Below are 16,524 nucleotides of genomic sequence, written 5' to 3' on the forward strand. Positions count from 1 at the left end.
CTGTGGGACTCATGGGTAACGCACCCAAAAGTGGGTGGGAGTGTATAATCTATTACAGGGAGGGAGTGAATATTTGGGAGTAATATTCCAACCAACAGCCATCGGCAAATAACTGTTTTCCCCCCTTCATTTTCAACCCTTATACTTTCTATTTCATTTTCTGTCTTCTTGCAAGCTGGCCCCTCTACAAGGATGCTGAGTAGAATAGATGGTAATAGGCAACCTTGCCTAGTCCCTAATGTTACACAGATTGCTTTTTAAAGTTTCACTGGTAAGCAGGTTGTTTAATGTGGGTTTTCTGTAGATTCCTGTCATAAGGTTAAGGAATTTCCCTTTTATTTCTAGTTTACTGATCTTTTCTTTAGCATAAATGGATGCTGAATTCTAGTGAATGCGCTTTCTGCACTGATTGAGACATTATATATTTTTTCTCCTTTAATCTCTTAGTGTTGGTAAGTTATATAAATAGATTTTCTAACATTAAACCAAATTTGCTTTCTTCAGACAATCCAAATTTGGTCATGACATACCACCTTTTTATACATTGCTGTATTTGGTTGGTTAATATTTTGCTTATGAGTCCTGCAAAAATGTTTCTAAATGAGATGTAATTATCCCTTCATTTGCTGTCCTTGTCTGGTCTTGACAGCAAGGTAACGTGACTTCATAACGTGATTTGAGGACTCCCTGGAGCTTCATCTCTTGGAGAGTTTGTGTATTAGTGGAATTATCTGTACCTTAAACATTCGGTAAAATTTGTCTGTAAAATCTGGACCTGTTGCTTTGTAATAAACTTTCAAAATACTGATTCAATTACCCTACTGACTATGAAACTATTCAGATTTCCTATTTTTTCTTTCTTTCTCATTGTTTTTAGACTCTAAGAATTGCTCTAACTTCCTGTCAGCTCAGCTAATTAATTTTTAGGTTATTTATTTGTTTGTTTGCTTCTTTGTTTCAGGGTATCTACTCTGTCCTATTGCTAGAAATGAAGGTACCAAACCCTCTCTGTCTCTTGTCTCGACTCTCTTATTTTCACTTTCTGTGGAAAAAATATGCATACACACTTGCACACACATATGTATATACATACATATAACATATAGTACATACACACACACGCACACAAATTCAACAAGTTACTACAAGTTTTTTAGCCTAATCAAGTATCAATTTCTTCACTTTAAAATATGGGCTGTAAGCCATATAAAGCTGGGCCACTTTGTAACCCATCTTAGCCCAGTGTTTCATCCAGTCCAATATTTAAAAGTAACTGGAAAACAATTCAAATATCTATTGAATTCTCTCAAAAATGCCAAAAGGGGCTTCGACTTAAAGATTTGTTTCAAATCAGCCCTCCTCCTCTCCAATAAATGTCTGCAATATTTCCATCGTCTCTCACTCTAACCCTTCAGATCTCCTCCAACCATCTGGAGACAGCTCTTCCCTTTTCTCCTTCTCCCCCTCACCTTCTGAATTTACTCTTTTCTCTCCCACCAGTAATTCTCTGCCCTTTCCAGTGAAAATCAGATCTCAGATCCTCTCGGTCTCATCCTGTCTCTCATAATTCCATTTCAGCTCAGTGAAAGCCCAGGAATGGAACTGGGGTTGGGAGGAGGAGAGGCTGAAAATTCTCATACCTCATTATACACTGCTTCTTCTCACAGGAAAATACACAGCATGAAGGCCTGGAAACAATGAATGGAGGGCACCTGGTCCAGTGCCTGAAGCAGGGCAGGTTCTACATAGATGGGTGGTACCTGTCACATTGTACCAGTTCCATAAATCTCTGAGACACAACTACTTGCCAAACAAAGGGTCTCGAGCCTCAAGATGGCTTTTTACTTCTACATTATTGTGGTTCTATGGTATTAAAATGTGGGTAAAGATGAGATCAAGAGATGTGTATTGCCTATTTGTGATATCTGGGTCGCATATCCAATCCTTCTGTCACCAGTCCATGACTTATGGACACACACAGAAAGAAAGGCAGCACAAGAAGCCTGCAGAAGCCAGGGGGCTGGATGCGGTGAAAGTCAGAGGTATGAACTGTTTATCCGGCTAAAGGATGGGGCACGTGTGTAAGAGATACTCTTCCTCCGACAAGCAAGAGTATCTGCATCAGACTATTGTCCTAAAGTGTTATCTGCAGGCTAGGTATTAGCCCTCATCAAAGTTCCTCACATTCTCTAAACATTCAGCATGTATCCAAGAACATCTTACAGAGACACCTGTTATCTGCAAGACAAGCTCTGAGATATATAAGAACTCTGATTTTTTTAAATGTCTTGACTTGGTCCCCAACTCATTAAACTGATGATCTTTCAAAGTTTTTGAACGATATGAGAATTTCCTTTCCTTCAAACAGTTCCAAATCCTTTAGCTGCCACTTTCGGTTGGCAGCTTCCAAGCTATTTCTTTTGATCTCTTGAGAAGGCCAGTTGAAACCTGTGCCCACCACCCCTCCGGCCTGTGGCGTTCCTTTAACAAAGCTCCAGCAGGCTGGCATTTTATTGAAATCAAGAAGCACTGGAAGTAACTGCCAGGAATATCAGTTCCTCGTGGACAGGGCCAACGTTATGCTTTTCTATGATGCTCCACTGAATCTAGAATAATCCTGTGTACACAGAAGGTACTCCACCAACATCCCAAGTGGTACTTGTGCTAGGTCCCTAGCTTCCCTTGTAGGTAGGTGTGGTCATTATGACCGAATCTGGCTAATGCGAGGAACGTAGAAGTTGCTGGGTGGGACTTTTAGGGAAATCTCTTATAAAAGGAGACAGACAGCTGGCGTATATCGTTTTGCCTTTCCCCTCTTCCTCCTTTCTGCACCCAAGGGCAAATGGTTGCTATTGCTCCGACAGCGTCTTGGACCATAACGTGATACAGTAAGAATGCAGTAAGAAGGATGAACTAAGATAGAATGAGCATGGGTCTCTGCTAAGTGTGGAGCTTCCAGGCCCACCCTGGACCACCTACTTTTGGATTTTCAAAAGAGAAACACAAATCCTTACATACATAAACCACTGGTTTGGAAGGATGCTTTCTGTTATATACAAATGAGCCTAATCTAACTGATATAAGGGCAATAATGCCTGTTTTTTAAATTATTTTTTCTTCTTTTAAATTATTGTCTCAGGAGAGGACCCCCCCGACCCTCCCAACACCTGACAAAAGGCCAGGCTACGTCAAGATAATATGGCAGCAGAAAAAGGCAGGGGCCCCTCAAAGGTAGACTCCAACACCTCAGGGTACCCCCTGGGCCGAACTCAGCCTCTAGACTGGAGCCTGAGGCTAACGATGAGAAGGTAGAAGGAAACTGCCAACACGTAGTCCAGACTGAGGTCTAAATATGGCCTTGAGTGGACCTGACCTGTGACTCTATGCTCCTCTACCTTGACTCAAGGCCTAGAGACACTGCTAATGGAGAGCGCAATCTACAGGTCCTGCATCAACTAGGACCAAGGTGGTTTGATATTAAGAAACTCTTATAATTTTAACTGTGATAATGGGATTATAGTTATATTTTTAAAGTAAAAACTGAAATATTTCTGAATGAAATGAAATGATTCACTTCAAAATACTTTGACGGAAGAAATGGATGGGGACCAAGATTAGAAACAAGATTGCCCATGAGTTGATCACTGTGGATGCTGGGTACCTGGAGAGTCATTATACTATTTTCTACTTTTCTACGTTAGAAATTCTTCCTAATAAAAAACATATACAGGCATACCTTGTTTTATTGCACTTAGAGGTATTGCGCTTTGCAGGTATTGTGTTTTTTACAAATTGAAGGTTTGTGGCAGCCCTGCATCAAGTGTCTATCGGTGCCATTTTTCCAACAGCGTTTGCTCACTTTGTGTCTCTGTGTCACATTTTGGTAATTCTCACAATATTTCACACTTTTCCACTGTTATTCTATTCGTTATGGTGATCTGTGATCAGTGATTTTTGACGTTACCACTACAACTCGCTGAAGGCTCAGATAACAGTTCGCATTTTTTAGCAATAAAGTATTTTTTTAATTAAGGTGTGTACATTTTTTTTGGACACAATGCTATTGCACACTTAGTAGACTATACTGTAGTTTAAACATAAGTAATTTCTATATGCACTGAGAAACCAAGATAATCATGTGACCTGCTTTACTGCAATATTCGCTTTATTGCAGTGGCCTGGAACTGAACCCGCAACATCTCTGAGGTGTCACTGCATGACAGTGGTCCAAGGAAAATCACATCAGCAAGGACTGTCTGGTGGAAGGGGAAGTGGGGCACAGAGGCAAATGCAGGTGACCGGTGGGTTTCCCTCCTGCTGGAAGCACAGAGGAACCACCAACGAACATCATGCTATGCAATCATTTCAATTCCAGCTTGGCTGTCCCGGTCCATACACAATTTTAATGGAAGGTGCCAGCCAGCCCAACTCCATCTCGTTTACCATTCATCACCGAAAGAGCACTGTGAATTCCTCCACCTCCACATTTACAGTCACAGGGAACGTGTCACCTAGGGCCACTAACATCAAACACTGTTGTAAATTCTACACTAAAATAGCTCTGGGCTCCAGGTTTTTTATGAGATTTTATTTTCTACTGATAGAGCCTTGGTGCAAAAAGTTTGAAAAGTAACCACCTTGAAGTGAGAGTGATGCTTTCCTTCTCTGCTGATGGGAGGGTTGGGGTCCATCTTTCTGGCAAGCTGTCAGTGTGTGGAGTGCTAACAAATAGGGTAACAATCTAAATGGTCAAATGCAGGGCCAGCATCATCAAAAAGTCTACAAATAATAAATGCTGGAGAGGGTGTGAAGAAAAGGGAATCCTCCTACACTGTTGGTAGGAATGTAAGTTGGTGCAGCCACTGTGGAAAACAGTATGGAGGTTCCTCAAAAAACTAAAAACAGAGTTGCCATACAATCCTGCAATCCCACTCCTGGGCATATACCCGGACAAAACTATAATTCGAAAAGATACATGCACCCCTGTGTTCATAGCAGCACTATTCCCAATAGCCAGGACATGGAAACAGCCTAAATGTCCCTCAACAGATGAATGGATAAAGATGTGGTACATACATACAATGGAATATTACTCAGCCATTAAAAAGAATGAAATAATGCCATTTGCAGCAACATGGATGGACCTAGAGATTATCATACTAAGTGAAGTAAATCAGACAGAGAAAGACAAATATCATATGATACCACTTACACGTGGAATCTAAAATATGACACAAATGAACCTGTCTATGAAATAGAAACAGAATCACAGACATATTTAACAGACTGGTGGTTGCCAAGGGGGAGGAGGTCGGGGTTAGCAGATGTAAGCTTTTATATATACGGAATGGATAAACAACAAGGTCCTACAACATAGCACAGGGAACTATATTCAATATCCTATGATAAACCATAATGGAAAAGAATATAAAAAAAGAATATATATATATATATGTATGTATAACTGAATCACTTTGCTGTACAGCAGTAATTAACACATTGTAAATCAACTATACATCAATAAAAATTTTTTTAAAAATTAAAAAATAAAAAATGTAGGGCCAGGAGTAAGAGAATAATGATATGCTCATACACTGGAATATGTCATAACTATTTAAATGGTGTTTATGAAGAATTTATAATAACATGGGAAGTGTTTTTGCTACCCTCTTAAATGAAAAACTAAGGACACAAAATTGTTTATTCTGTACAACTAAAATATTTAACTATACACAGACAAAAGGAAACACCCTTTGTCTTAACAGTGATTAAAACAGAGTGATGGCATTAGGAATGATTCCTATCCATTTATTTTTCTTTAGGGTAGAGGCACACCTGGGGCATGGCGGATCCTTTGCATTAGTAAAATGCAGAGGTCTTTAAAGCATAGGTTTTCAGCCAGGGACTCTTAACTGGGAACCATGGATAGAATTCGGGTAAACTTGGCTGGGGAAAAAAAACACACACACACACACATTTTTATTTTCACTAACCTCTAACTGGAAATTTTTTTCTTCTGAATTTTTTTTGTAGTAAAACAAACATAACGTGAAATTTACCATCTTAACCATTTGTAAGTATACAGTTTAGTGGCATTAAGTACATTCACACTGGTGCCCAACAAGTCACCACTACCCAGCTCCAAAGTAAAATGTAACATTGCCTTTAATTATGGATGTAGTCAAAGAACCACAGTAATTTACCAGGATCTGTGACTTTGCCACAAATAGAAATCAAAGCTCTTTTCATATCACATCACAGCTGTCGCAGGTATACCGAACTATTGTTCATGCCCCTCACAGCTTCGAAATTAGGTAGTTATGAGAACTGCCACCAGATCTCCTTATCGAATGTCACTAGAGTTGTTATTTAGGTTACTAGATTACAAATTTGTTTTGTAATATTTTGCTAACCATATTTCAATACAAAGGTTTTCCATTGTGTATAATCCCATAGCTAAGCCCCACCCCACACAGTCCCCAGGGCCTTTTCCAGCCCTGTGAGTCCTGAGCATTGGCCCTGCCCACCACCCAAACCTCACCCTTGCTTAGGCCCCACTCTCCACAGCTAAGGCCTTCCCCCCACCCTGCCTGTTTTTTTTTTTCTTTTCCCTCCTCCTCTTTTTTACTATTGTGGTACTGACGTACCTTCCGGTTGTTGATTCATCTATATTTTTATTTTTACATTCTTTCTAACATATCTGTTAGCTTCCTAGTCTAATTTTATTTTTTAATTTGTCATTGTTCTTTTGTTGCTGCCCCACACGGCTTGTGGGATCTTGATTCGCAAGCCCGGGGTCGGGCAGAAGCTCCTGCAGTGGGAGCTCCGAGTCCAAACCACTGGACTAACAGAGAACCTCAGACCCCAGGGAATATTCATCGGAGTGAGGCCTCACAGACTTCCTCATCTCAGCACCAGACCCAGCTCTACCCAATAGCCTACAAACTCCAGTGTGGAAAGCATCAGGCCAAACAACCAGTAAAACAGGAACACAATCCCACTCATGGTAAAAACCTGCAAGACCAAATAAATGAAGAGGAAATAGGCAATCTACCTGAAAAAGAATTCACAGTAATGATAGTAAAGATGATCCAGAATCTCAGAAATAGAATGGAAGCACGGACTGAGAAAATACAAGAAATGTTTAACAAAGGTCTAGAAGAATTAAAGAACAAACAAACAGAAATGAACAACACAATAACCGAAATGAAAAATACACTAGAAGGAATCAATAACAGAATAACAGAGGCAGAAGAACGAGTAAGTGAGCTGGAAGACAAAATGGTGAAAATAACTGCTGAGGAGCAGAATAAAGAAAAAAGAATGAAAAGAATTGAAGACAATCTCAGAGACCTCTGGGACAACATTAAACACACCAACATTCGAATTATAGGGGTCCCAGAAGAAGAAGAGAAACAGAAAGGGACTGAGAAAATATTTGAAGAGATTATAGTTGAAAACTTCCCTAATATGGGGAAGGAAATAGTCAATCAAGTCCAGGAAGTGCAGAGAATCCCATACAGAATAAATTCAAGGAGAAACACGCCAAGACACATATTAATCAAACTATCAAAAATTAAATACAAAGAAAAAATATTAAAAGCAGCAAGGGAAGAGCAACAAATAACATACAAGGGAATCCCCATAAGGTTAACAGCTAATCTTTCAGCAGAAACTCTGCAAGCCAGAAGAGAGTGGCAAGACATATTTAAAGTGATGAAAAACCTACAACCAAGAATACTCTACCCAGCAAGGATCTTTCAGAGTCGATGGAGAAGTCAAAAGCTTTTCAGACAAACAAAAGCTAAGAGAATTCAGCACCACCAAACCAGCTTTACAACAAATGTTAAAGAAACTTCTCTAAGCAGGAAACACAAAAGAAAAAGACCCACAAAAACAAACCAAAAACAATTAAGAAAATGGTAACAGGAACATACATATCGATAATAACCTTGAATGTAAATGGTTTAAATGCCCCAACCAAAAGACACAGACTGGCTGAACGGATACAAAAACAAGACCCATATATACGCTGTCTACAAGAGACCCACTTCAGACCTAGGGACACATACAGACTGAAAGTGAAGGGATGGAAAAAGGTATTCCACGCAAATGGAAATCAAAAGAAAGCTGGGGTAGCAATACTCGTATCAGATAAAATAGACTTTAAAATAAAGACTGTTACAAGAGACAAAGAAGGACACTACATAATGATCAAGGGATCAATCCAAGAAGAAGATATAACAATTATAAATGTTTATGCACCCAACATAGGAGCACCTCAATACATAAGGCAAATGCTAACAACCATGAAAGGAGAAATTGACAGTAACAAAATAATAGTAGGGGACTTTAACACCCCACTTACGCCAATGGACAGATCATCCAAACAGAAAATAAATAAGGAAACACAAGCTTTAAATGACACAAAAGACCAGACAGATCTAATTGAAAATTATACAACATTCCACCAAAAGTGGCAGAATACACTTTCTTCTCAAGTGCACATGGAACATTCTCCAGGAGAGATCACATCTTGGGTCACAAAGCAAGCCTCGGAAAATTTAAGAAAATTGAAATCGTATCAAGCATCTTATCTGACCACAACGCTATGAGATTGGAAATCAATTACAGGAAAAAAACTGTAAAAAACACAAATACAAGGAGGCTAAACAATACATTACTAAATAACCAAGAGATCACTGAAGAAATCAAAGGGGAAATCAAAAAATACCTAGAGACAAATGACAATGAAAACACGACAATCCAAAACCTATGGGATGCAGCAAAAGCAGTTCTAAGAAGGAAGTTTATAGCAATACAAGCCTACCTCAAGAAACAAGAAAAATCTTAAATAAACAATCTAACGTTACACCTAAAGGAACTAGAGAAGAAGAATAAACAAAACCCAAAGTTAGTACAAGGAAAGAAATCATAAAGATCAGAGCAGAAATAAATAAAATGGAAACAAAGAAAACAATAGCAAAGATCAATAAACCTAAAAGTTGGTTCTTTGAGAAGATAAACAAAATTGATAAACCATTAGCCAGACTCATCATGAAGAAGAGGGAGAGGACTCAAATGAATAAAATTAGAAATTAAAAAGGAGAAGTTACAACAGACACGGCAGAAATACAGAGCATCCTAAGAGACTACTACAAGCAACTCTATGCCAATAAAATGGACAACCTGGAAGAAATGGACAAATTCGTAGAAAGCTATAACCTTCCAAGACTGAACCAGAAAGAAATAGAAAATATGAACAGACCAATCACAAGAAAGAAATCGAAACTGTGATTAAAAATCTTCCAACAAACAAAAGTCCAGGACCAGATGGCTTCACAGGTAAATTCTCTCAAACATTTAGAGAAAAGCTAACACCCATCCTTCTCAAACTCTTCCAAAAAATTGCAGAGGAAGGCACACTCCCGAACTCATTCTATGAGGCCACCATCACCCTGATACCAACCAGAGAAAGATACTACAAAAAAAGAAAATTACAGACCAATATCACTCATGAATATAGATGCAAAAATCCTCAACAAAATACTAGCAAACAGAATCCAACAACACATTAAAAGGATCATACACCATGATCAAGTGGGATTTATCCCAGGGATGCAAGGATTCTTCAGTATACGCAAATCAATCAATGTGATACACCATATTAACAAATTGAAGAATAAAAACCATATGATCATCTCAATAGATGCAGAAAAAGCTTTTGACAAAATTCAACACCCATTTATGATAAAAACTCTCCAGAAAGTGGGCACAGAGGGAACCTACCTCAACATAATAAAGGCCATATACGACAAACCCACAGCAAACATCATTCTCAATGGTGAAAAACTGAAAACATTTCCTCTAAGATCAGGAACAAGACAAGGATGTCCACTCTCACCATTATTATTCAACACAATTTTGGAAGTCCTAGCCACAGCAATCAGAGAAGAAAAATAAATAAAAGGGATGCAATTTGGAAAAGAAGAAGTAAAACTGTCACTGTTTGCAGATGATATACTATACATAGAGAATCCTAAAGATGCCACCAGAAAACTACTAGAGCTAATCAATGAATTTGGTAAAGTTGCAGGATACAAAATTAAAGCACAGAAATCTCTTGCATTCCTATACATTAATGATGAAAAACCTGAAAGAGAAATTAAGAAAACACTCCCACTTACCACTGCAACAAAAAGAATAAAATACCTAGGAATAAACCTCCCTAGGGAGACAAAAGACCTGTATTCAGAAAACTATAAGACACTGATGAACGAAATTAAAGATGATATAAACAGATGGAGAGATAGACCATGTTCCTGGATTGGAAGAATCAATATTGTATGTTGACTATAATAAAATGACTATACTACCCAAAGCAATCTACAGATTCAATGCAATCCCTATCAAATTACCAATGGCATTTTTTAGAGAACTAGAACAAAAAGTCTTAAAATTTGTATGGAGACACAAAAGACCCCAAATAGCCAAAGCAGTCTTGAGGGAAAAAAACAGAGCTGGAGGAATCAGACTCCCTGACTTCAGACTATACTACAAAGCTACAGTAATCAAGACAATATGGTACTGGCACAAAAACAGAAACATAGATCAATGGAACAAGATAGAAAGCCCAGAGATAAACCCACGCACCTATGGTCAACTAATCTATGATGAAGGAGGCAAGGATACACAATGGAGAAAAGACAGTCTCTTCAGTAAGTGGTGCTGGGAAAACTGGACAGCTACATGTAAAAGAATGAAATTAGAACACTCCCTAACACCATACACAAAAATAAACTCAAAATGGATTAGAGACCTAAATTTAAGACTGGACACTATAAAACTCTTGGAGGAAAACATAGGAAGAACACTCTTTCACATAAATCACAGCAAGATCCTTTTTGATCCACCTCCTAGAGTAACAGAAATAAAAACAAACAAATGGGACGTAATTAAACTTAAAAGCTTTTGCACAGCAAAGGAAAACATAAACAAGACAAAAAGACAACCCTCAGAATGGGAGAGAATATTTGCAAATGAAACAACAAAGGATTAATCTCTAAAATATACAAACAGCTCATGGAGCTAGCTCAATATCAAAAAAACAAACAATCCAGTTAAAAAATGGGTGGAAGACCTAAATAGACATTTCACCAAGGAAGACTTACAGATGGCCAAGAGGCACATGAAAAGATGCTTGCTCATCATCACTAATTTTTAGAGAAATGCAAATCAAAACTACAATGAGGTATCACCTCACGCAGGTCAGAATGGCCATTATCAAAAAAGCTAGAAACAATAAATGCTGGAAAGGGTGTGGAGAAAAGGGAACCCTCCTACACTGTTGGTGGGAATGTAAATTGATACAACCACTATGGAAAACAGTATGGAGGTTCCTTAGAAAACTAAAAATAGAACTACCATACGACCCAGCAATCCCACTACTGGGCATATATACCCGGAGAAAACCATAATTCAAAAAGAGTCATGTACCACAATGTTCATTGCAGCTCCAGTTACAATAGCCAGGACATGGAACCAACCTAAATGTCCATCAACAGATGAATGGATAAAGAAGATGTGGCACATATATACAATGGAATATTACTCAACCATAAAAAGAAATGAAACTGAGTTATTTGTAGTGAAGTGGATGGACCTAGAGTCTGTCATACAGAGTGAAGTAAATCAGCAAAACAAATACCGTATGCTAACACATATATATGGAATCTAAAAAAAAAAAAAATGGTACTGATGAACCTAGTTGCAGGGCAGGAATAAAGAGGTAGACATAGAGAATCGACTTGATGACATGGGGTGGGAAGGCGAAGCTGGGGTGAAGTGAGAGTAGCATCGACGTATATACACTACCGAATATAAAAATAGTTGGCTGGTGGGAAGCAGCAGCATAGCACAGGGAGATCGGCTCGGTGCTTTGCGATGACCTAGAGGGGTGGGATAGGGAGGATGGGCGGGAGGCTCAAGAGGGAGGGGATATGTGTATGCATATGGCTGATTCGCTTTGTTGTGCAACAGAAACTAACACAGTGTTGTGAAGCAATTATGCTCCAATAAAGATGTATTTTAAAATAAATAAATAAAAGTAAAAAACATTTTTCTGAGAAGGAATGGATAAAACATTATTCTGAGAATGAACTGATGGTTTTCAGCAGACCTCCAAAGGGGTTCACAAGACCAGAAAAATTGAGAACTCCTCAACAGATGTGTTTCTGACAGATAGAGTAATTAAAGTATTAGCTACCCTCAACATACAATAATGGGTTTACTGACGGGTATTCCAATTCCCCTGTTGGGGATGTGGCCTAGTATAAAATGACACCACGCCCATCTGCATCTTCCCAACATCCACTGTGCATTTAGCCCTTAGAATAATCCTGTTTGCGTGTGTCCCTTCGAAAAACAATGTTTGACAGACCTCAAGAGACATTCTCAGATGAATAGGAACTTAATGGTGGGAAGAGTATGAGAATATCAGAGCAGAATTTAAGAAGAGGAACAGGGCTTCCCTGGTGGCGCAGTGGTTGAGAATCTGCCTGCCAATGCAGGGGACACGGGTTCGAGCCCTGGTCTGGGAAGATCCCCCATGCCGCGGAGCAACCAAGCCCGTGAGCCACAATTACTGAGCCTGCGCATCTGGAGCCTGTGCTCCGCAACAAGAGAGGCCGCGATAGTGAGAGGCCCACGCACCGCGATGAAGAGTGGCCCCCGCTTGCCACAACTAGAGAAAGCCCTCGCACAGAAACAAAGACCCAACACAGCCATAAATAAATTAATTAATTAATTAATTAAAAAAAAAAAAAAAAAAGAAGAGAAACAAACCAGCCTCACTTTTCAAAAAGAATCCATTTCCCTAATATACTTCTTCCTTTATTCAAAAATATTTTTTGGAAGATGAGTTCAGCATCACTAATTAGGGAAATGCAAATCAAAACCACACTGAGATATCACCTCACATGTATTAGGAAGGCTATTATCAAAAAGACAAGAAATGACAGTGTTGGTGAGTGTGTGGAGAAAAGGGAACCCTCGTGCACTGTTGGTGGGAATGTAAATTGGTGCAGCCACTATAGAAAACAGCATGGAAGTTCCTCAAAATATTAAAAGTATAACTACCATACGATCCAGCAATTCCACTTCTGGGTATTTATCCAAAGAAAACGAAAACACTAACTTGAAAAGCTGTATGCACCCCCACGTTCATTGCAGCATCATTTACAATAATCAAGACATAGAAACAACCTAGGTGTCCACCGACAGATGAATGGATAAAGAAAATGTGGTATAAATATACAATGGAATATTATTCAACTACAAAAAAGAATGAAATCTTGCTGTTTGCAACAACATGGATGGACCTTGAGGGCATTCTGCTGAGTGAAGTAAGTCAGAGAGGGAAACACAAATACTGTATGATCTCACTTATATGTGGAAACTAAAAAAAAACAAGCTCATAGATACAGAGAACAGATTGGTGGTTGCCAGACGTGGGGGTGGGGTGAGCAAAATGGATGAAGGGGGTCAAAAGGTACAAACTTTAAGTTACAAAATAAATGAGTCATGAGGATGGAATGTACAGCATGGTGACTATAGTTAACACTGTACTGCATATTTGAAAGTTGCTAAGAGAGTAGATCTTAAAAGTTCTCATCACAAGAAAAATAATTATGTATGATGACAGAAGCTAACTAGACTTGTGATCACTTTGCAATATATACAAATACTGAATCATTGTGTTGTACACCTGAAACTAATGTTATATGTCGATTATACCTCAATAGAAAGAAATCTGTTTTTGGAATCTGGTGCTGGGCTCTGTATTCCTCGGACTATAACCGCCATTTGATGACCTTTCTACGCGTATAAGATTTTCTTTTCCGCCAAGTCCCATGTCTCCCATAATTTTCAAATAAAACTGCTCTCTAATGTGGAAAGATGTCTGTCTCACCTACAATCACCTACTCTGAGGGAAGCCCCCACTTACCTCCCACCAAGAGGTCCACAAAGTTGGGTCTCAGGGGTCTCTCTAAGAATTCAGATCCCTGGCAATGGCTGACTGGTCCAGGGTAGAGACCTGACCGAAGCCGAGCCAGTCGGATTCTCTCTCCTGGGAATTTGGGATGGGGTCCCAGTGTCTCTCCTTGGTGCTTTGACCTGTGGGCATGTAAACCCGGGGGTATCAGGTGGGTGTGTCTGGTGATGTGCACACAGAGGCTGACAGATAAACCCAGGATGGGACGTGGGCGTGCAGAGAGGGGCACAGATGTTTCAGCTCAGGACCACTGGATCTATATTACAGAAACCCCCTTGAGACTGGGGCTGCTCTGGAGAGGACTCCAACTGCTAAGTTTAGAGTTGGTTCCTAAGGCACCCCACAGGGCAGCTCGCGATTGTCTCACGCCCTCTCTTCCCAAGTGTATCCTCAGGGTCCCACCAGTCCTTTCTGCAAAAAAGCAGGAAACAGCCACCCAACCAGCCAGCGTACCTCAGGTCTGCCGATGCTTCTGCGGACCCGCGCTCCAACCCCTTCCGACTGCTCCCGGCTGAGCAGTGAGAGGGTAACCTTTTTGGACCACGCCATATCCAAGGCTAAAAAGAGTGTGTTCTGATGCTGAGCTGTAGAGGACGGAGGGCAAGAGGAGGAACAACAAAACACAGAAATCATCAAGGAGAGACCACTCAAGGACTATAAAATATAGGATAGGAAATTCACACCTGCCCCAAGTATTAACAGCTACAATTTTTAAATTGCTTACTCTGCACAAGACCTGGGCTAGGTGCTTTAAAACAACCATAATGATGGTGAACGCGTGGGAGTACTAACTAGGTTCCCAGCACCCTACTAATGATTTACAATGTTTATCGGGTGTAGTCCTACGACCACCTTTGACGAGCGTTAGTAATAACAGCTCCGTTGGGCATTTACTAAAGACCTCTAATGCGCACTTTATCTGCTTTACATGATTGAAATCCCTCGACCTCCCCCCTACCCCGCGCTGCCCCATGACGGAGGTGCTACCATGAGCTGAGAGAGATCTGTGTGGCGACACAGGGAACACGGAGAAAAACCAAGAGGTCTGGGACTCTCACCGGAACATGCCGAAGACCTTGACATTGAAAGAGATCTTTGAGGGTCATCAAATTCAAAGACCCATCTATCCCTGAAGCTCAGGGTCAACTTAAGTAGCAAGAAATCTTGGAGCTTTCACGTGAAGTAGAGCACAGGAAACTCATGGAGGAGGTGCCCTTGACAGTGCTATCCGTATTTCGGCACCCAACCACAGCCCCAATCCAAAAGTGTTTCCTCTTTGTGGGTCGAAAGCCTATACTCAACGGCATATCACAAAACAAGCATAATCAATCCCCTTTCCACTTCAAATGCTTGCATACAATACCCGCAACTCCTAACGCTCTTCAAACGTATAATCCTTTCCTTCAAAGATTCCCACTCAAACCAAGAGAGATGCTTCAGCGAGAAGCATACTCTGGAGCCACACAGCCTGGGTCTGCATCCCAAGTTCACCAACGTATCAGATGTGTGACCTGAGGCCAATTGCTAAGCCTCTCTGTTCCTCAGTTTTTCCACCTGCGAAATAGGAGTAATAAGACTGCCTACCGCAAAGGAGTGTAGTCAGCGCCCTAAGAACGTGAGCTGCCGCTACTCAGAGCACTGTGCGCGGCAAAGCCCTCCAGGCAGTCAAGCAAGGCTCACTCTAAATGTGCCCTCCCCGAGGCAGGCAATCAACAAATATTTATTGGGTGCTGGGCTGTGGGGTACCTGAAATGAGCTCAATCCTCCACGCTGTACAGAACTGTCATCACCTACCTACAAGCATCTTGCAAGTATTGATATTTTACGCCCCGCCCCCCCCAATTTGGACTATTTCTGGGTCTTTTCAGACTCCTACAATTAAATTCTATGCACGTGAACCACTGATGAGGTACTTACCAGATCGCAGTGGTCTGCAGAAAGAAAAGTTGTCTGCCACTTGCACCCAATTGCAGAGGACTATTTAAGCATCTCTGGCCATCTGCCTAGGAGATTCCCCTGGGAGTCTGAGGCGGGCCAGAGAGGGCGGGGTCCTGCTAACTGATCGCCGGCACCCGCCCGGCCCTGCGGGCGCCCTGTAGTCCCGCCCGGTGAGGGCGGCTGCTGCAGCCCGTGCCGCGGGGGAGGCTTGGGGAAGGTGGGCTCGAAGGGCGCCGCGCAGCTGCCTCACCGTGACTCAGCACTTCGCTGCCGGCGGCCGCAGGGAGGCGTGAGGCGGGAGTGCGTGGGTCTCTGGGGCCCTGGGCGGGGGCGATACTCCTTGATTGACAGTCCGCCGCCGCGCGGATCCTCTCGCTCCGCCCCCCGCCGCTCCCCCGCCCCCGCCTGCCCTCGATGCCCCTCCCACCCCCTAGAGCTGCGCGCTGGGCCCTGGGAGCGGGAGTTGGACCTGGCAGGTGTTCTGTTCAGGGCGAAGGTCCCAACTGGACCTTCTAGGACACCTGTCTCTACCT

The 16,524-nt window shown here is 41.2% G+C and overlaps 1 protein-coding gene across 1 annotated transcript in view; it reads right to left on the reverse strand.

Annotated features, from left to right (window-relative positions):
• The window catches only part of PIR (pirin), a 105,381-nt gene extending 89,195 nt beyond the window's left edge, over nt 1–16,186 (reverse strand). Inside the window, exons 1-2 of the mRNA XM_061178824.1 lie at nt 15,971–16,186; nt 14,507–14,637 (exon numbers count right to left, since the gene is read on the reverse strand). Coding sequence (XP_061034807.1) covers nt 14,507–14,602 — 96 coding nt within the window. The 5' untranslated portion in view covers nt 14,603–14,637; nt 15,971–16,186. The remainder of the gene's footprint in view (nt 1–14,506; nt 14,638–15,970) is intronic.
• Between the last annotated feature and the right edge of the window lie 338 nt (nt 16,187–16,524).

The sequence above is a fragment of the Eubalaena glacialis genome, chromosome X, assembly GCF_028564815.1.
Source record: "Eubalaena glacialis isolate mEubGla1 chromosome X, mEubGla1.1.hap2.+ XY, whole genome shotgun sequence".
In the NCBI taxonomy this organism is placed as follows: domain Eukaryota; kingdom Metazoa; phylum Chordata; class Mammalia; order Artiodactyla; family Balaenidae; genus Eubalaena; species Eubalaena glacialis.